This window comes from Diadema antillarum, unplaced genomic scaffold (assembly GCF_040938485.1).
Source record: "Diadema antillarum isolate AM-2024a unplaced genomic scaffold, OU_Dant_1.0 scf00000124, whole genome shotgun sequence".
NCBI lineage: Eukaryota > Metazoa > Echinodermata > Echinoidea > Diadematoida > Diadematidae > Diadema > Diadema antillarum.
This window is the reverse complement of record NW_027271013.1, coordinates 250,087-271,490: the sequence shown is the minus strand read 5'-3', so window position 1 is coordinate 271,490 and position 21,404 is coordinate 250,087. Positions and strand designations below refer to the sequence as shown.

The window sequence follows — 21,404 nt, the reverse complement described above, 5'->3', positions numbered from 1 at the left end:
ATGTGAAAGATCATCTCAATGAAATGAATGAATCAAACAACTGGACAAATGAATGAATGAATAGATAGATAAAAGAAAACCAATGAAATACTTAAATAGATATATAATCAAATAGAAATGAAAATATTAATTTAAAAAATCACAAGTATCATTAATGCTCTATGAAAGACTGGACTATCTTACAAATCTGTCAATAAACTATCCATGGCAGGGGACTCACATGAAATATAACAGATTTGTGTAGTTTTCTGGTGAATGAAAATCATAGTGAAAAACAATTCCACCACACAGGTATTAAACCAAAGCATTCACATTCAAGGGAGGGGTGTGGGTTATGTTGGGTGTACAACTTAATGTCAGTGATTACAATTCAATCTAATCATGCATATTCATAAACCTTACTGACATGACTAACATGCACAGGAATACATCAAGGAAAATACTGCAAATCTCAGTGCAAGCCGTGCTTCTAACAGAAAATAAACAACAATCAGTTCTTTGAGAGCAAGACTGAACTCCAACTTATTTTATCCTCGTGGCTTCTTTGTCAAAGTTCTTACCACAAATTAGCTGTCCCATGTCGAAGTCCCACTCAAAGTCTGTTATTTGTGAATTACAGTTATTGTATGACATGTGTTAATCATGACTGACTGATAAATAGCTTAAACATGAATTAATTCAAAAGAAATATATGTGAGATGGGAAGAGATATATATAAAGCTGAAAAGATTTGAGACAGATTCAAAGGCAAACATTTGGACAAATGAAAGAAACGACACATAATAAAACAGATGCAAGAAATCATATAAAGAAAATGAACATTTTACAGCAGGAAATAAGGGAGAAAAAACATAGGAACAGATATGGAAACAATATGATCACAATATTATGATAGCCTAAAGGATTTGAGTTAATCCCTAGCAAAAAAAAAAAGAAGAAGAATCATTGAAACAGCAAGGTAAGAAGAAAGTTAATAACTGAATAAGAGGAGATTGAAAGATCAGAAAACTTAAATCACTGGAAATTTACTGGCAGACTTCCTGTCAAGCAACACTGAGGCAAATTCATTTGTTCAGCACAAGTAAAAGTAAAACAAGCAAAATATGAGTTTTTTGGGGTTTTTTTTTGCTTTCAGAAACATTATACAAAACAACAAAACTTTAAGCTCCAGTACAAATTTGAATATAGCAAACAGAATAATCTCAAGGTTATGTTCACCAATCCACTTCAAATAAGTTCTTTGATCAGTGTAGCGCAATAGTATATATTCAATTTTAGGTTCGGCAAAGAACAATCATTTTGGCAAATGATTCCCGACACTTGCATTGTTTTGACTTGTGAGTTTAATACATTTTTCAAAAAGTCTTTGTTCTTTAAAATAAATGATAAGAGCCTTAGAATCATATTCATGAATCCTATCAATAAAGAAGAAATCAATGTTAGTATCCAATTCACTTTTGATAAAGACATTTTGTCACATTAGATATTTAAGAACATCATTCCCCAGCATCAAACTCCCGCAAAGCGATATCATGGGACACAGTTGAAAGAAAGAAAAACTGAATAAAACAAATTGGCACAGAATGGTGAAAGACGAGACAGGAGATAGGTATCAAAATGGCAATGAACATGGCAAAGTAAAAATTGATGACAAAAGCTGAATAAAAAGATGAAAAGAAAGAAAAAGAAGTAGAGATGGCTTCATATGTTTGATGTGAAATGTACATGTAGATTGATTAATTGATATACATGAAAAATTGATATAAAATGAGTTAATTGCTGTATGGCATACTTTGGACGGATGGACACATTTTCACTGCTACCTAAAAATTGTGAACACTATCTGAGAATTTAAACCTTGGATATTTTCAACTTTGTGATGTTATATCGCTGACATCATTCATTTTCCAACAAAGTAGTTGACATACAAACACACACACACATACACACATACATGAATCAAGACATAAACTTTAAGATATTGAAGATATTAACAATGAAATGTTGTTGGAATTTGAACACACTCAAGTGTTACGCTGAAGGTATACATCTGAAAATATCTCATGAAATTTCAAGGATAATTTTTACTTCCTAAACAAAAAGAAGTGAATTTCATTTCCGTAGGGAAAACTGCATTTTTGATGTTTCTGACTCAAATATGTCAATACAAACAGGCTGGGTTATCCAAACACTTTTTTACATTGTTTCATGACAAACAACAACAACAACAACAGTTTAACAATACGACACTTATGTGTGACATATACAGTACTCTTCAAGACATAAAGTGGCATAAGAACAGCAACAGTAAGAATGATTATTTCTTTGGAAAGATGGATTTTAGTACAAAAAGAATACATGAATACAAGAAAGAGCAGAAACAATATTGCCATTCATTACGTAAAAAGCGAGGAGTATATAGATTTTACTAGCACTTAGTTGCAGCAGAAGCAGATGCCCTATCTTAACTTTTGGTATTATTTGCATTATATACAAGGAATACTACTTTCTATCTCTTTCTCTTCTTTTGTCCCCTTGCAAACCACTGGGAGCATAATCCCTTTGTACAGTATTTTTTTTTTTGAAAGCTGCACACTACAGCATACCACTATATTATGTAGTAAAGTAAATTAAGCCAGCCTTCCACTGTTATTGAAGAAGAAAGAAACTTTTAATTTCTATAAAAATGTATGAAAATTGTACATTTAAAAACAAACTTACTTTGATTTGTAGCTACATGTATTCATGTATGCATGTACCTGACTAAATATGTCACAGAAACACTAAAGACAATCAATATCCAGGAAAAGAAGATTACATCGTAAAAGCTGGTTTTTCCTTTGAACCACTTTTATCAAATTGCATTCAATTTGTCTCTTTTTTTGCAGAGATATTTCATCTTGTGAAGATCACTGTTCTTAACATGTGTAACAAGTAATATCCATTTTCTTTCCAGCATAAAAATGGAAATATTTTGAAATATCTAAACTAACTTCATTATCATCTTAATCTTCCAATTAAACTTTTGAGATTAAAATCAAAACGAAACCTGTGATCACATTATGACGTGAATCATCAGTTGTGTGTGTTTTTTTTTTTATATAATCCAATCTTCACTGCTATCATGAAATTTGACCAAACAAATTTAGTTTACCACTTATTTGTAAATATGACAGATGTGTGTATTAAAAAAAAAAAATAAAACTTTAAAGGAAGCTCACACCACTATACTGTTTCATATGATGAAATGTGCTTCTATATGACTTTCTTATCATGGACACTTTTCTAACCTATTCTCTATTTTGTATCACGACGGCCTAAAGTTGGTAGAATTTTGAGGAAACAAAACAGACGGTCATACTTGGTTAATACTTGGACGGCACAAGGCGGAATGCAGGACTAACAAAGAATAGAAGGTAAAAGGTTACTACAGTAGGTTGGCATGGATGCAAACTTTAAAACATGCATGTAGATTACAAAAGCAGAGCTGTGAATAATGAACACAAGTAATCAAACTCATTCTGCGGTGTTTTAAGTTGTGTATACGGCTCTTGATTGCAGCGCCGTTGAAATCGTTTGACCCCATTTTTTAATGGAAAAATGAGAACACTTTGGTGTGGAACATATTTGGCGCTGATGTGAGTCATTTGCGTTCACATTAGATGGATTTTTTTTTTTTTTTTTTTAAAAGGATAATAAAACCAAGTCTGATTGTTCCATTGCCAGCATCAGCTCTGCTAGATATGAAAGTATCTTTTGGTGCTTGAGTCTGGAGTAATTGTATCCACGCTCAAAGTGGATTTATGGAGTGACCTCTTAGAGAATGCTTCCCTTGCACTATTCTGTCTTAAATTTCATATTTTTTGTTATGGTATTGGTAACCCTGCTATGACTGTGCTAATTTCTCAAGTGTGAACGGCGACTGAAATATGATGTTTTGTGCTTCAGTCTCACGTGGTTATCGCGCCTCATGACTTTCCATACATAAATGAATGAATGTAACACAGGAGAATCCTGCTATGTTATAAAGATCAGTCTCTAGACTTGATAAACATGTTCATACTGATTTCATGGGGGGAAAAAAAAAATCAGTTTTCAGCGAAGGAGGGTACAGAGACTCCAACTCTCCCGTTTTCGACTGGAAATCTCCCGCCGAAAACCCATTTTTGCAAAATCTCCCGTTCTCCCATTTGAGATTTGATTTCTCCCGCCCTGGCTCTGTGTCTCCCGTTGGAAAGGATTTCTTACTTATTGCTATCGTATGTTGAAAAAATAAGCCTTAGATAGCACCAGAGAGCATCTAGAACCCTAGGAACTTCGCGCTTCGCACACATCAACTTGGAGTCTCCCGTTTGCTAGGGGTTTCGGGCGGGAGAATCTCCAGATCAGAAGGTACTTTGGGTTGGAGTCTCTGAGGGTAGCAAAATACAAGCAGCATTTCAGCTAACTTTCATGACAGGGCATCCAAATGATTTTGTGCCACCCAAATAATCGCTAGGTGGATTGGATAGTGATACAGTGAAGGCTCTGCAATATTAGGAAACTCTGTTTCAAATGAGTCTATAGAAAAAAAATATCAATGGATAAAAAAAAAAGAATGCTCTGCGTGGCTACTGTGTACTTTTAATGTATGAATGTCCTGACTGAACCATTTGGTATAGCAAAGAAAACAAAATTATAAGGTACTTTCCTTTCTTCAACTTGGTAACTGTTTTTATCGCAACTGATTCAAACCAATTTGAATTGGTATTAAAGCTGTTCATTTGAGATTTCATGCAAATTGGTACCATGAGTATGTAAAGTCATCATTCAGTTTGATACTGACTGTTTTTCTACATTAGATCCACAAAATGTACTTGGTTTTTTCTCTCTCCCTTCTGATTTCAACTTACATTGTTCCTCTCAAAGTTGTTATAAAGGGACTAACCTTGCCTTTATTTTTTTTCCTTTCTGTTGGTTTCCAATTCTTTGGTGTACTACACCCCCATACCTGACAGTATGATCTATTTTCTATGTTAAAGGGATGGTACAGTATTGGTGGAAATGAGAATTGGGCTTTTAACTTTTTGCGAGATACCAAGAAAACACTTATGATATATTACAGAGCATATCATTTTAAGAGGAATTCAAAGTTTATTTGATGAAAATCGGGTTTGGAATGACTGAAAAATCCAAAAACAAAGTAAAACAAAGTGTTCGTAATACAGTGTGGGTCCCACACTGTATTAGAATCACTCTTTTTTGGATATCTCAACCATTTCAAAACCAATTTTCATCAAATAAATGTTGAATTCCTCATAGAATTACATGTTCTTTCATATTTCATAAGAGGTTTCTCATTATCTCACCAAAAAAATGTTAGAAACCTGAAATTAGGTCTCAACCCAAACTATACGATCCCTCTAAGTAACACCCGATGCTGTTTTTTTTTTCTCCCCCTCTTTTCTTTATTTAATTTCATCTCAAGTCAAGAATCAAGAGGGCTAAAAGAGTTACATTAAAATGGATGAAATATTTGCTTGGTACTTCTGCCTGGATTTTAGTAGGCAGAGGTCATGGTTAATATGTCAGTGTTTTTTATTTATTTATTTATTTTTTTGACTGACTTTATAGCCGCAGGCTGTTGTCTCAGATAGCTATGGGAACTGTGCTGAGCAGTATGACACATCGTCACTGTATCAATATTTTGAGTACTTATCGTGAAATATAATGATTTCTGAAGGACGGTCTATCTTGGAGTCCTCATTGATTAATAGCCATTGACACTGATGTAGAAAAATATTTTTGCAAAATGTCAAAATGTCAAAATGGAATTCAGGTTAGTGTAAGAGAGGCATTAGGTTTTTGGCAAAATAAACTATGACCATTCTAAATAATCCCTGGGTACATCCGGACATATCTATCAAAATCACAACTAAGTGATTCCTTATTGATGTTGACATATTAATGACTCAATCTAAATACATCTTATCATCTAAACCAATAGAATAACAGCATTGCAGGAAAGAAGCAAGTGTAGCTTTCAAAGATTACAGACTTTCCAAAACTCAAAGATAACAGCTTAATGTGTCAAGAAGCATAAGAAGACCGTCAGAAGAAGTGTAGGATAAGATTATTGTTGTTGTTGTTGTCAAAACAGCATTGTATTGGTAAAGCAAGAATAAGAAGACTTTGAAAGGGTTCTGAAAATGCATATGGTTAGGTGTTAGAAAACCAGGGAGCTTTCACATTAACATTTAATCCCCAGCTAGCACAAGCATCAAGAAGTTTATGTTTAATAATCACCTAAAGCTTTTCAGCAAAAGATGACCAAATCAAAGATTACTCATCAGAGCATAAATGACAAAATGTCGACCAAATATCTCAATGGACATTGCAAATCATCTCAAAACCATGTGAAAAGTTTCATTATGACACCAGTTCATTCACACGAGATTTAAGTGGCAATGTGAAAGCTACCAGCCGCATGTCAGTAACTAGCAGTTAATTACTGCAAAGGTTAGGAGGGTTAGTTGAAGAAGTTGAAGTATTAAAAGCAGCTTTGCAGATGAGTGCATCGTTTGGGCATACCTTCCATCGCCTCATCTACTATCAAGTCCTTCCCTTGCTCTTCCAAAATCTCCTCAAATGAGGGAACCTGGGCTTGCCTTAGGAGAATAACGCCCTCATCTACAACAGGAAAGAATCATTTTCGTGTTTTTCAATTGCTTTGCAAAAAAAATCATTTCAGAAAATGCATGCAGGACAAAGATGCAGTGTGATTCTTCCCTCCATTGCAGCATTATCTTTAGCAATGGCAGAATTGCAAAGTGGTTCAACCATGGCTAAGAAAAATGTTGAAAAAGGCGGTGATTTACTGGAAAACCCTGTTATTCAGTGTATGTGATGTAGAAGTATTTCATAGATGGCATTCATGATGATAATGATGATGACGACGACAACAATTGAGGTGGTGGTGGTGGTGGTGGTAACAGAAAAGATGATGATGGTGATGATAAAGGTGATGAAATGAAGACGATGATGGCAGTGGTGATAGTGGTAGTGTTAAAGATGACAGTAACAATAAAGATGTACAAATCATGAAATTAATAATGGAAATGATGAGGGTGACAATGAAGATGATGAAGATGGTCAAGAGGTGGTGGTGCTGGTGTAACATACAATGTATGACATATGACAGTAAAATTAATAAACATGTATTTTAAAGAAAGTGTTGGTATCTTGCTCAAAAATGTGTAATGCTAATCAATCCCCCCACAAAAATAAAACTAAAAATAATACAAAAATGATGCATGTTTTAACAAAATCATATATGTGATTCAATTCAGGACTTTCAATGTGAGATGCATGATACTTATTGAAAGAATGACATGGTTGTACACGATATGCAGCATCGAAAGATATATTTGTAATGAGCAGGAATGCAAGCAAGAAAAGTAAATATCACACTTTCTACTTCGGAACTACAAAGCAACCCTTCATATGCAATTTTCACATTTTCTTCCTTCAAAGGGCATGCTACATACAAGTTTACTGCCCACTGTGGGTCTCAACATTTTTTTTTTCTAAAAATGAGAGTACAATTAGATTCTCCTGTTGACCTTTATGGATCACACTGTATTCACGACTGATTTTACAGCATAGGTAATCCTCAATTATCCCGTTTTTACTCTGTTTACCTCTTAGTAAAGTCTTTTCTGCAGTCAACTGATTTTATCCAGCAATAATCCCTAGGTAAATCTATTACGGGTACCTAGAAAGTGCTGGATTACTGACACATTAAGTTGGCTGAATACTAAGAAGGCACCTCAAGGGTTGAACTGTAGTTCTTCCATGTCCACTACAAAAAAACTTTAAACAAAATAATTGCTGAAAGAGCAAGGTTGCATATTGAAAGTGTACATTCTTATAAGGATACTAGCAACACAAGATTCATCAGGACTTGAAGGGGGAATGAATCCCAAATATAAATGTGAAATGAATGAATGCAGCAATATTAGTAGAACACATTTGGTGAAAGTTCAAGGGAAATCAGACAATCCATTAAAAACGTATGAATTTTTCAAGTTTTGGTGCTGCCATCCCTGGATGAGAAGACTACTACAGATCGTGATGTCACATATGGAAAAGGATTTCACAAAATTTCACATTTTATGGAAAGTATGTATTCCCTCAACTTGTTACTGACGTATGTTGAGGGTAATATTATTCCCCCTGCTTTCTGCAAGAGGAAAGTCAAGTGCTCTCTTTCATGTGCTAGAAATGTGAATATATGTTGCGTTTTCTTTACATTTTCTTTAAATGATATCCACATGTGATGTCACAAACTGTACTAGATGCCTCATCAAGCAATGATGGCACCAAAATTTTTAGAATATATTACATTTGAATGGATTGATTGATTTTCCTAAAACTTTCAACTGGTGTGTTCTAATAATTTGCTGCATTCATTCAATCTACATATGTATATTTGGGTTTCATTCACCTCTGAAAAGTGAACTAAAAATAAACATGGAGTCACTCACACATATCATGCATGCATTGGATTCCAAATTATTTCATGAAAAGATAATATTGCAGAAAGGAACAGATTGAATGATTTATGAAACAACAAACATGTTCTGAATTGGTTTTTTTTAAGTGCATGACTTAAGAAGATGGCGAAAGTGAACATCAATTTTTTTTTTCACATCTGTGAATACATTTTAAAGACCAAAGCTGTCTATTTATTAGACATTTTTAGCTGTATTATGCTAAAAATAATGACATTATCAATGAAGCCAAGAAATGCAGCAGCTTTGCTACTCTGCACATTTTTTTTTCTTTTTTCTTTTTTGCCATAATTGCACAAAGTCAAATTAAGCTATTAAAAACAAGGCACACTACAGAGCCAAAAATTCTAATTCTGAGCATGAAGCAAATTTCACTATTTGAAAAGAAAAGGATATTTAAGGGAAAATGCATAGATTGCAATTAGCTGGGATGACAATCATGGATCTTTGTTGTTCAAATCTCAAAAAAGACTAACAACAAAAAATATTAAGAAGATCAATTTCTTGATTACTTGGCAGTATATTTGATATTGACAAACGAACTAAGAGCAAAACTAGGTGAGGCTATCTAAAAAGTGATTATCTAATGAGGCAAATTGTGATAAAATGGTGCAAAACAAAATGAGTATTCTTCCCCTGGCCCAAAGTCAGGGAACATTTTTTTTTTTTCATTTTAAGACTGATACAAATTTTCACTGGATTATGAACAAACTGTGAATGAAAGATGACTACTTAGACAAAGGGTCACAGTGCAGATCACTATTTTAGCAGCTTTTTTTTTTTAAACTTTGATGATTAATGGTTTCTGATATACCACAGGGATCGTTACCACTGGGAAACCAAAGTGTGTGAGTGCAAGGAGACACGGAGTGAGACCATTATATGCAGGACAGAAGTTAAAAAGGCAAACCAACCTCCGTTATCTGGGGAGCTTGACGGGGAATCCCCCACTATGGACACGCCCACTGACGTCTGGCCCCAGCCATTGGTCAGTTTACTCTGGTTGCTGACTGATGATTCCAACTCTTGTATCTGGAGGGGGTAAAACATGAGAAGTGGGGACGTTATCTCAAATTTGTCATCTTGGCATATCTCACCAACCATATAAAGTGAATGACATCTTCTCAGTCACGAAGATGTATCCACAACGTCTCCAATAGGTCACCAATGGGTCTCCACAAAGTCGTGGAGACTTCTTGGAGACCTGGCAAATGAAATTAGTCTCCGTGAATTGACCGTGACTAGGAGACGTTGGGGAGACATCGCGGAGACATCGCGGAGACATCGCAGAGACATCGTGGAGACATCGTGGAGACATCGCGGAGACATCTCCACGACCAGCTGGAGACTGGAAAGAGTCTCCCCAAAACTTGCACACATTTGATTTTTTGTGACTCCCTGGAGATTTAGCTACATTCCAGGAGACATCGCCGAGACATTGTGGAGACGTCTTTGCAACTACAACGCAACCACAGAGACTCGAGTTGTCACCAGGTCGCCAACTATTCTGTAGCCCAATGAGATACCCACTGTACTACGGTGGGTAGCAAATCAAGATCGGTTCACTCAAAGAACCATAATATCTGGCGATCTGTTCCCCTGCAACTCTTAATCCATTGCCTACAGGTACATGGTACAACTGTACATGGCAAGTATGGTTAAAGGATCTCCTGGAGAGTAGGTTAACCTGTTAAGGACGAGTCCAAAGTATGCTCAGGCAAGCGTCTATAGGAAATGCGTGTTGTAGCAAAATCAAACCGTCCTCAACGGGTTAAAGGAATTATGGAATGATTACGAGATTGAGGGGTCTTTTTATCTTTAAAAGCAGAGGTCCAGTAGTGACAAAGAGTGGTTTACATCAGAAGCAAGCAATTGGCTTTACCATCCACAAATATTTTGCAAAGAAAAAATGGAGTTGTGGATCCAATTGTGACTGTTATTCATGTAAAAAAAAAGACATTTCAAAGGTGACATTTTGTTTGAAACTTATTTCAAGCAAGTCATGCAGGATGGTCAGATGGACGAATGAAACAGATGACATAAATCTCTTTAAGGAAGTTCCTTCGTCTTTCTTGGCGTTTTTTCAAATAAACATCGCTATCCGGTATCTCTCAGCACATGCTCACGCATTGATTCAATTTATTCTGTAAACAATCGGTCCCTTTATTAGGTTAAGTGAGACAAAAAGACCTGGCTTTTTGTGTGACTGAATGTTTTTGTTGCTTTTTTTCTCTTTCCCCATAGCGTCCCAAGGAGAAAAGCTTTGTGAAGCCAGGAATCTAATTATTCGGCATGCCTGCAGGCTGTTGGATTTTCTCGGGAAATCACTTCAGTGTCGGTGTCGTTTCAGAGTCTCAAATCTTGGAGTGGTCCTAACTGGAATACAGCCATAGTAAGGAGATTTCTTGCATACGAAGGAAAACAAACGTGTCCAGATGAGTAGGATTAAAAGCACCTTTCCATTTGGACAGAAGAAACTTCTTCAGACAAGTGCCAAACTTGGCAGTAATCACTTTTTATTCTCTTTCTCTCACTCTAGTCACGTTCACACAATGTTTCTAATCTTAGAGATGAGCTCGACGTTTTAAACTGTCATGATTAGCTCAAGGTTTAGGCCAGTGCAGATTCACTCAAAAGTTTGCAATCTAAAAGTTTAATCGATGATTACAACCACAAGATTTCTTAGGATTTATGTTCTATCCACAAGCCTGGGGGGTTCCCACTTGTAGATTATCGTCACGTGGACACAATAATAAAAAAACTCAAAAGCTAGCATGATGTCTCCGTGAACCCCACTCCCTTTTAGCTTCCGGGTCAACTTCCAGGATGTGTTGTACATATACTACATCTTCGTATATTATCGGGTTTATTGTGACACTGCATGCATGTATTTCTTCTGGGTCTATGGTTTAATCTTGGAGTGCAGCTCTCCTCAACAGTTTAATGTTGAATACTAGGTGTCCCGTGGACGTGCATTGCAGTTTAAAACTACAAGCTCCATGTAATTGTCAAAATCTAAAATCTTGAAGATTTCAAATGTTGTGTGAACCCAACTTTTCTCTCTTTTTTCCATCCACACAAGGGTGGAGTGCTAAATCAAGTGATATCTAAGAAGCAGATTTCTGCCACAGGATTAAGTGAACATTGAATGACCGAGAAACCTTCAAACTAAATTCTGGCATTGATTGGTAACAGTTTACAATCCAGGAACTCATCCCTATTTCCTTCCGAATGTCTCTAACAGGTAGGGTTTTCATCCAGCATATGGCAAAACAGCCCCAGATCTCTTTCAACACGGTGTGTACGAAGATGGAATTACAAAGCCCTTGTCTACAGGTCATTCATCTCAGTGCACCCATGAATATCAACCCAGTAATTTATGCCACTGGAGAAGGCAACCACTTACCACACTATCACTTGCTTTGATAAAATTTCAGGACCTGGAGCTGAATTCACTAGCAAGCAACCACATCCATGGCATGTCACCTCAATTGGAGAAGTCATCATACAGGATTATCTACAGGAATCTGTAGTGCCTGTGATGAATTTAAACTACTGGTTCATGTACCGTACAACCTCTCTTATCCGGACATGTCATGACCGGTGCTCATCCAGATAAGGCATATGACCAGATATGTGACACTCAATGTTTAACCCGTTGAGGACAAGTCCTCATACTCGGGCAAGTGTCTATGGGAAATGCGTGTTGTAGCAAAATCAGCCCGTCCTCAACGGGTTAATACACGCAGCTGTCTACCCAATGGCAGCTACATGTAACCTACACACTAGTATTGCAGGTAGCATATACTGATTGAAACTATTTCTTTGCTTTCATCACAATATCATAGGTAAGTTTATTTTTTACCAAAATGAAATCAATTTGTTGTCAAACTCTTGGAATGATTCGCCTGCTTGAATATTGAGGAATATATCAAGCAGGTCTTGAATGCATATTATTATTTAGATAAAAATTTGATGCGAACGTATATTTGTATGTTGGGAATAATATGTAATTCATGTGAGTTTGTGTAGGAATTTTGTTTGAGTTTGAAATCTCCCTTTTCCCCATAATCATTAGATTGAAAGAAAAATCACGGCTATATCGTGTCTGGATAATAGAGAGATCCGCATACAGGGAGGCCGGATAGGAGAGGTTGGACTGTACATATCAACAGGTCGGTGAGATGGAAATGGGGGGGGGGATGGGGGTGGTGGTTGAACTCACCCTGGCCTGAAGATTCTCCACCTCCTTGGCATGCCTCTCATCCTTGTCAGTTTCTATCTGTTTCTGGAGTCGCTCCTTCTCCTGAAGTTCCTCCTCCCTGGAAGATTGACAGAAGGGAAAGATCGATAAGTAGAAGATAGAGATTAGATGGATGGGAAATTAAGGAAAGAGTAACACAGATGTATAAATGCATGGTAGTCTTTCTCACATGCACACACACCACATTCACACATCATATAGACATATTGAAACATACATTATAAATGTAAATTGATGGATTGCTTAAATATAACAGATGAATAGATGGATGGATAGATAGACAGATACATATTGTAGATAGACAGACAGATAGATAGATAGATAGATAGATAGATAGATAGATAGATAGATAAATGCCCAAGGTCATAGTAAGAAAAAAATACAGGAAAAGAGGTAGGGTAAACAAAATATGTCAAAAGAAAGAACAGAAAATGTTTTAAAATGACACAAAAAGGAAAATGGGGACAGCAGTTTCTAAAGGATATTGCAACCCAAATACCTGGTTTGTAATTATGTGGATTGAGGGAATACAGCAGTATTACTAGAACACATGAGTGAAAGTTTCAGGAAAATCACACAATTGATTGAAAAGTTATGAAATGTCAAATCTTTGATATGCTTTCAGTGAATGAGAAGACTATTACAGTTCATGATATCATGCATGTAGAATGATACGAAGAAAATATAAAGATTTTAGACATACATTGTATTCCAACTTTACTAGCATAATGAGAGACAACTTGGATTACCTCTTTCAGAAGGCAGGAAAATATCACCCTCAATATTTTATATGTCAGTTAGTCAGTGAAGGGAATGCATATTTTTTCAAGAAAAAGGACATTTTGGGCAATTCTCTATACATTTTCTTTGTATCACTGCACACACATGTCATGAAATGTCATAGTCTTTTCATCCAGCAATGGCTGCACCAAAAATTTGAAAATTCATAACTTTTGAACGGATTGTCCAATATTCCTCAAACTTCATGGATGTGTTCTACTAATATTGCTGCATTCACTATATAATCCACATGTATACTTGGGGAAACTTGCCCTTTAACTGTGTGAATTACACTGTCTTGAAAACAAAAGGTTAATATAAGTAATGAAAAGTATTAGAGGGTTTTTTTGTGGAAAGGATTTTATGTAAGTTATAAAATTAGGGCACAAACATTGTAAAAGTAAAGCATAGATACAAGTACATGGGCACCAACTTTTAAACAATTATGCACAGATATCACTGTTTACATCCTGGTGGAAGAAATTCTTAATTATCAACAAAATATGGATGGATCTGATATCTGAAATTCAAACGTGTCACAAATAAAAAGTACAAACATAGAAAAATAAATATTTTTGATTTTGTTTTCCAACAAAACATTGCACAGTTGAATGTATGCTTATGATATAATTCCTGATTAATTCTGTGTTATGTTTTGTTGGGGGGGGGGGGGAAGAGAATGAAAGTAAATGAACTGAACTGAAATAAAAAACAAAACAAATACAAAATGAGCTAAAACTACACTTCTAGTTCTGTTGATATTCAAGGTGTTTGCATTTGCATGACATAACTGTAGGTGGTATTTGTGATTCCAAAGGTTTGTTAATTTAGAAATGAAATGGGTTTTTTTTAGATCCAAACATTAGTGGCATTAATCCAAAGGTTTGTTGATCCAAAAATGAAATAAAGTTTGTTATTCCACAGGTTCAATAGTCTAAATGATATAAGATTCAGTCATTCGAAAATGAAAATAAAAGATGCGTACTGACAAACCTCTGATATTACAAACCTTACAATGTATATCGCTTTGGGGTTAGGAAACCTTTGAAAAAACAAACATTTTTTGCATTTATGGATTCACAAACCTTTTTTCATTTTTTCCCCATATTAATGATCATTATAAATAACATACTATGCCTTATGATTTGCTGAGTTGACATTTAGTTTGAGTATCAGTCGTTTATTACTATCTTCAAAGTTGTATATTCTCTATTCTCTCTTTCTTTCTCCCTCTCTCTCTCTCTCTTATGCCTCGATACAAGTTTCAAACAGTTTCTAAGCAATTTTTTTTTTTTTGGAAAGACAAACAAAAAAATGCAGACGTACCTTAAATAAGGCACATTATATAGAAGAGAACCAACAAAATCTATGTTGCAATGAAAATTAATCTTGCACCTGACGGGCAAGGCACAATTATAGTTCATATTTCTTGCCATTCTAAACTCCAAGACGAAAACAGAGCAGACAATCCGAGTAAGTGATGCCGGTAATTTTAATCATTAGCCCCAAAATAGTTTTGAGAAGGGACAATGAGGGGTACTTTCCCCTGACAGACTGCTCATGGCCGAACGCGTTGGACATGAATTGAAAAGGGGTACAGAGAAGGGGATTATGAGCAAATAAGTGAGGCACAAGACGGCCGACGAGGCAGGCAGACATAGAGAGGTCTCAGAGAGAAGGAAAAAAAAAGTCTGAAACTAGGTCTCTCTTCAAAAGGTTCGCTCAACTACCACACCTCTTCTTGACAACAGGGAGTGGAGTTGAATGCCTGTTGCAATAAGCTGTGAGTATCAGATTCTAATTTCTCTATGAAAGACATAAAACACCCCTGTATTTCAGAATTAAAGACTGTGTTCTAGTTTTAGGCCAATATGATATATTATATATTCAGTACAAGTGCACATTATTATGAATTCAATTCCCTCAAACCATGCCTAACATGGTCAAGATGAAATGTCCGAAAAGATGATTACAGAAAAAGAAAGTTGTTTAGAATATCTTGGGTCTCTGCTGAATGCTTAAAGATACATCAATTCATTCACTGTTATTGTTGCCAGCTGATATTCCTGACGATCATGCAAAGAGTAAACTCATCCTTATTGTCTGCTGTTGTTGTTGTTCTCTGCTGAGAAATAAGTAAACATATCAATAGCACTTTGTTTGATGAGGAAAAATGAAATCTTGACATGTCATTACTAATTCAAGACAGAGAACAATAATTTTTCTCCAAGAGCAAAGGACATTGCAAGTGGCTAATTCTGGGTCAAAAGTCTTCCTACTGGTTGACATGAGAGAGGGAATGTGTTCAATAAATGTTTTATAATCCCTGAACAGTACTATGTGGCCGCAGCATCCTTCAGTAAACACACATTACTTTTTGAAGTGACTATCACTACATTACTGCTAACAACAGTTAATATTTGGTTTAGTCTTATTCATTTTGCTCACTTCCTCTGTGCCTCAAATTTTTCAATCAGAAATTCATAAAATATTCCATTTAAAAGATTTGACCAAAGGGCAATCAATATGCTTGATTCTTAGATATTCATCCTCATCCTTAAATCTAATCCAAACTTCCTTCCAGCGCGGTTGTCCTACAACAGGAATTAGCACATGTGGGATTTAATAGCCAAATGCCAAATTATCCCTCCTACAATTAATCTCAGCTACTAAAAACCTCGTCCACAAGAAAGATGATCCACTCCCTAACAATTAGCAAACAACGGCTGATTAAGAGCTCTTTACTCTAGATCTGACCACCATTACACGCCTTCAGAGCTGTTTTACCTCCAGCTGAGAACACAAAGAATGCAGAAGATGCGGTAGAAAAAGAAATGGAGCAAGTGACAAGCAGGTGACATTGACCTCACTTTGGCAATCGCTGCAAGCAGTGACCTCAGCCAATAATTTGATTTTCCCTCAAACTGCATCTCCAATTCCACTTAAATTTGCTCAGACCTCCTTAATTTTCACCAATACTTGCAGAGAATTTGCCCAGAATCCCCAAAAGCGCAGGCCAGGCCGTTTACATCTCGTTCGTTCGGGGGAGGAAATTTCCCGCCATTTAGAGATGCTGAATTTAAACAGACAGATGAGAGATGGGTTTTGGAAGACTTGCCCGCCACCAACAGGTTGTGGGGGGAGGGGTGGGGGAGGTGGGCAAAAGGTAAGGGATTGATTTCTACGGAAGAGTCTTCATTCTGATAAAGTGCAGAGGGCTGGGTGGCATTCATGAGACCCAAATGTCAGATTCATTCCAAGCTTTTGTCTATCCCTTCATCCCCCCACTTGTCACTCTTAGTCCACTTTCACTTTCAAAAAAGAATAAAAAACAAACAAAACACCTCACACAGAACTTCATCTGTAGTCTTCTTTCCAGGCTGGCTGACCCCATCTCAAACATTCAAGCCTTTGTCTATCCCTTCATATCCCCACCTGTCCTGCTAGTCTACTTTCATGTTCAAACAAACTCATGCAGAACATCCTCTTGTAGCCTTCTTTATGGGCTGATTGATCTCATCTAAAAAAAATCAAGCCTTTGTCTATCCCTTCATCCCTTCATCTATCATTCTTAGTCCACTTCCATATATATCAAAATAACAATTCAACACACCTGTCCGGCTAGTCTACTTTCATATTCAAACAAACTCATGCAGAACATCCTCTTGTAGCCTTCTTTATGGGCTGATTGATCTCATCTAAAAAAATCAAGCCTTTGTCTATCCCTTCATCCCTTCATCTGTCACTCTTAGTCCACTTCCATATCAAAATAACAATTCAGCACAGAACTTCATCTGTTAGCCTCCTTTACAGACTGACGGATCCCATTTCAAAATTCAAGTCAACAAAACATCTGCAGTTTTACAAAAATGCTAACCGATTAATCACCCCTCTAGATGGCAAAGATGGTAAATGAGGTAAAGTAAAGCGAAATTATTCAATTACTTCTTAAATCAGCCCTTGTAAAAATCTTCCCAACATTCATCTCATTAATGCTGTGCTACATACTTTGATGAGATAGGTGAATATTAGTTTGCATTGATAGCATAGAGCATCATTCATCTGGTCTACGACTGTGCAAATTGCATCACACATCTCCCATCAAAGTGAAGTAATTAAGGCACTTGATCAAATGCAATGACTTTTACAAGGAGCTTCATGTTTTTAGTGAAAAATGAAAAACTGCAACCCTTAATATGCCCAAGACTTGCCTCCTTAGGAAGCACACACAAAAAAAATAACTAACAACTACAACATTCACCTGTAACTAAGAACTTACACAAGATTCATCATAAAACTATATGTGACCCTGCACCACAAAACCAACAAAAAGTCGCCAGACATGGATTTTTCAGTTAAGGGCAGATTCTGAAAAACAAGACTCTAAGCTTTAAAATGAGGTATAACTCAATTCAAATGGATTCCCCTAACCTACCTAAATACTGGAAAGAAAGCAAACACTCTGGAAAAAAGTGTGAACTGAGAAAAGAGGCTCTGAAGTACAGTGTCTATTCAAGTACTTAATCTTTACCAAGCCATGCTAGCTGTGCCATGAAAGGGACAAAACACAGGACATAAACCACTGGAGCAACAACAATGATGGGATTATCAGATTAAGCTGTAATTGAGCATGTTCTATTAACACATTCTGCCCATGATTAAGGCTAACTTTCAAAGCAGTAGTGTCATCCTTTCAAAAGCTATTAGACTTGAAAGTGAAGAGTGCGCAAAGGATTTCAAGACATAAAAAGCGGCCTCTAAGACAAACCTGATCATTCTACTCTTCCCCCAAAAAGGGTTGTAGAAAAACTGCTAAAAACACACTTTCCCATCCATGTTATGATCCCAAACTGAAAAATACTGTAGAAAAAGAATAGCTCTTTCAGAAAATATGAAAAAACTCAAGATTGACTTGGTTGAACCATTTCACCTTTTTTGAGTCCTCACTTATAATCAAGGGGTGCGACTTTTTGTTTGTTTTGTGGTGCACGGACACATAATTATGTAGTCACTTTCTTTGGAGGAAAGCAACATCAGTTGTGCTTAGGTCACTGTCTTAATGGGCAGAGTTCCTTGCAGTATGAAGTTAAGGGTGAAGTGAAATGAGTGTAACAGGTGTTTTTGCATTTAAATCGTAATCTCTGACAAAAATAGAGCCCTGTGTAGAATAATGTGTTCAGGATTTTAATACAGCGATGATTATCCTGGATTAACTAATTAATGATAGAACTTACTACTTAAATAACTAATACAGATACTGGAACTCATATGACATTTGTACTGATTGCTGATCCACAGTAATTCTTTTTGGGACAAAATAGAGAGACTTGACTGAGTACAATCTTCCATGAATTATGTGTTAGTTTTGTTCTCATTTAGCACGCGGCAGGATGTTCATTTTGTTTTGATTTCCCTTGCGGGGAAACAAGCAGCATTAAACTGAATTGAAAGACGGAAGGAGAAAAACAAATCCTGGGAGATTGTGTTTTTTTTCTGTTTCTTTTCATTTTTAAGGCAGATAATGAAACAGACATGACAGATGAGTGAATATTTGTGCACAGTGAGACAAATATTAGAAGAGTTGAAGTCATTTGCAAGTCGGGGATGCGTCTGATGTGGTATCCTATGGGAACTGTTCGGAAGACCATGCCAGACTAATTTCTTGTGCTTGACTACAGTTTTGATAATAAAAGTTTCATTGCGATTCTGCTGTAACTGGGTACACATTGAGGACACCGTGCTTAAACTCATCATCCTGGATAGGGGAATTCTAACATTTCTTTGATATTCATATATTCAGTCTTGTTATTGTATTTTTGTATAAATTGCAATAAAGATATCCCATGGGATGCAAAATCAGCTGTTTTACTAATATTCAAGTGGCACAAAAACTATTTACTTAAAGTTACTGTAGAGTTCCATTCTGTAAGGGATGGGAAAATAAGTTTCAGTGGGGTAAGTTTCATAAAGGGTCTTTTTTCCACAAAAAATTCTTATCATTTGGTTTAACAAAAATTTGTAAGGAGTGTCATTCACATGACAAACTTTTTAATCTATCACAGACATTTATCAAATTTTTAAGACTTGCTTTCATAGTCCTCACCACCTATTGCTTGTGCTTCTTTTAGGAAAACATCACAGCAATGAAAGTGATACTAATCAAGTGAGCTCTAAAAGATAGTGCCTAAAAGGCTCAAGAAAATCTAATTTTTTTTTTCTCACTGTCCATTTTTTCAAGTACAAGTCTATGGCAATTACCCCCTCGACAATTATCCCAGACCCTTCCCCTGACCCTAATCCTAAACCTAATCCTAACCCTTACCCAAACCTAACCCCAATCTTTCCTTTGACCTTACCACTAGCCAGCATTTAAGGGGGGGGGGGGGTAATTGCCTTGATATGTTCAGTATAGAAAGAGAGTTTTTGTGGTATTCTAATTGCTACATGACACAAATGCGGTAAAGATAAAACCTGTTGCATGTCATTCCTTTAAGCGACACTTTTTCACTGTCCTCCGGAGTCAAGTCAACTTGACCACTGCCCCGTTTCCCACTCAACCCTTACCCCACTCAACCCTTACCCCACGTCAACACCCCTGCCCCCACGTCCACACCCTAGCCCCCAGGGCCGGGCCGACACCCACACGCAGACAGGAGTCAGTGACGCCGGCCCCTTCAGCTCGCCAAACATTTACTCTCGTTCCGGCATCGGTCCATGGCTGTGACTTCTTGACATCGTGCGCCCATCGAGGGCCCTCCAAGAAGCCCCCTGTCCCCGCCTCGAGTGCCCGGAATTGCATCACTCTCGTACGCGCTCACCCTTTTGCGTTCTTCACCATCTCATTTTCTCCTTCTTACCCCATTCCCCATTCTGTCTTCCCTCTAACTGTACACTGCCTCAGAACCTTGAAGTGCAAACTTTCTTTCTTTCTTCATTTTTTTTTGTGTACAAAAATTGAATCCTTTAACTGTTCTTTGCAATGTTCTTTGAGCTTAATGTGATTTCTTCATGCAAATACAGCATTCATCATGCGATAAATCACTGACAATGGGATTACCAAGTCACCCTTGGTTGTACCTCTTGACTGTGTGTGTTGATGATATTTCTTACAAGAAATCCAGCCAATTTACAGGTATAAAGTTAAAAAGTTATGAGTTAAACTGTTATGAGCTCCCTCGTGGAGACATCATTATATATATCTAATATTCTTGCTTGATACTTTTAAGATTTATTATGTTTGTCTTACATGTACATATGTCAGTATTGTCTGGGACAGATTATTTATTGTTTAGGGCCCCATTTTTCTCTCTCTCTTCTTTCTTTAAAACACAACATTATGCAGTTAAACAGTTGCTGGAAGGACATCATCCATAGCTATCATATATTCATGGTTACACCAGTCATATCCCATCATTTTGAGACTATCACCTTGTCTGTTAATATCTCAGAGAACAAAATATCTTTCTTTTGCCATCATACATGTATGTGCTTAAATTTCTCTACAGTACTGGTACACGTGTAGGTGCTCACTCTTCAAATGATATATCTCATCTTCAAATACTGTATTTCTTTTCTGTTTCTTGCTCCATCCCCACCACTTGGTCTCCTACTGTTCCCTGTTATGTTTCCAACTGAACTGTTCTCCCATTTCTGCCCCCCTAGAAGCCTTTCTCCGGTCCACACGTGACTTAATCTGGGCAAACATTTATCACCCCCTCTCTGGCGACGTTGGCAAACAGACTGCCCGCCACGGCCGGCCGCGCCGAGGACCCTCACCACGCCACACGATGCCCTAGAGGGCGCCGCGA

General features: G+C 36.8%; 1 protein-coding gene across 4 annotated transcripts in view; it reads right to left on the bottom strand.

Moving 5' to 3' along the window:
* The window catches only part of LOC139720239 (uncharacterized), a 298,627-nt gene that overhangs the window by 31,289 nt on the left and 245,934 nt on the right, over window positions 1-21,404 (bottom strand). For 2 of the 4 annotated variants that reach the window (XM_071631603.1, XM_071631606.1), the window contains exons 10-13: window positions 12,778-12,874; window positions 9,467-9,584; window positions 6,571-6,669; window positions 561-599 (exon numbers count right to left, since the gene is read on the bottom strand). In XM_071631603.1, coding sequence (XP_071487704.1) covers window positions 561-599; window positions 6,571-6,669; window positions 9,467-9,584; window positions 12,778-12,874 — 353 coding nt within the window. The remainder of the gene's footprint in view (window positions 1-560; window positions 600-6,570; window positions 6,670-9,466; window positions 9,585-12,777; window positions 12,875-21,404) is intronic. The other 2 variants (XM_071631604.1, XM_071631605.1) reach the window with 2 other exon arrangements.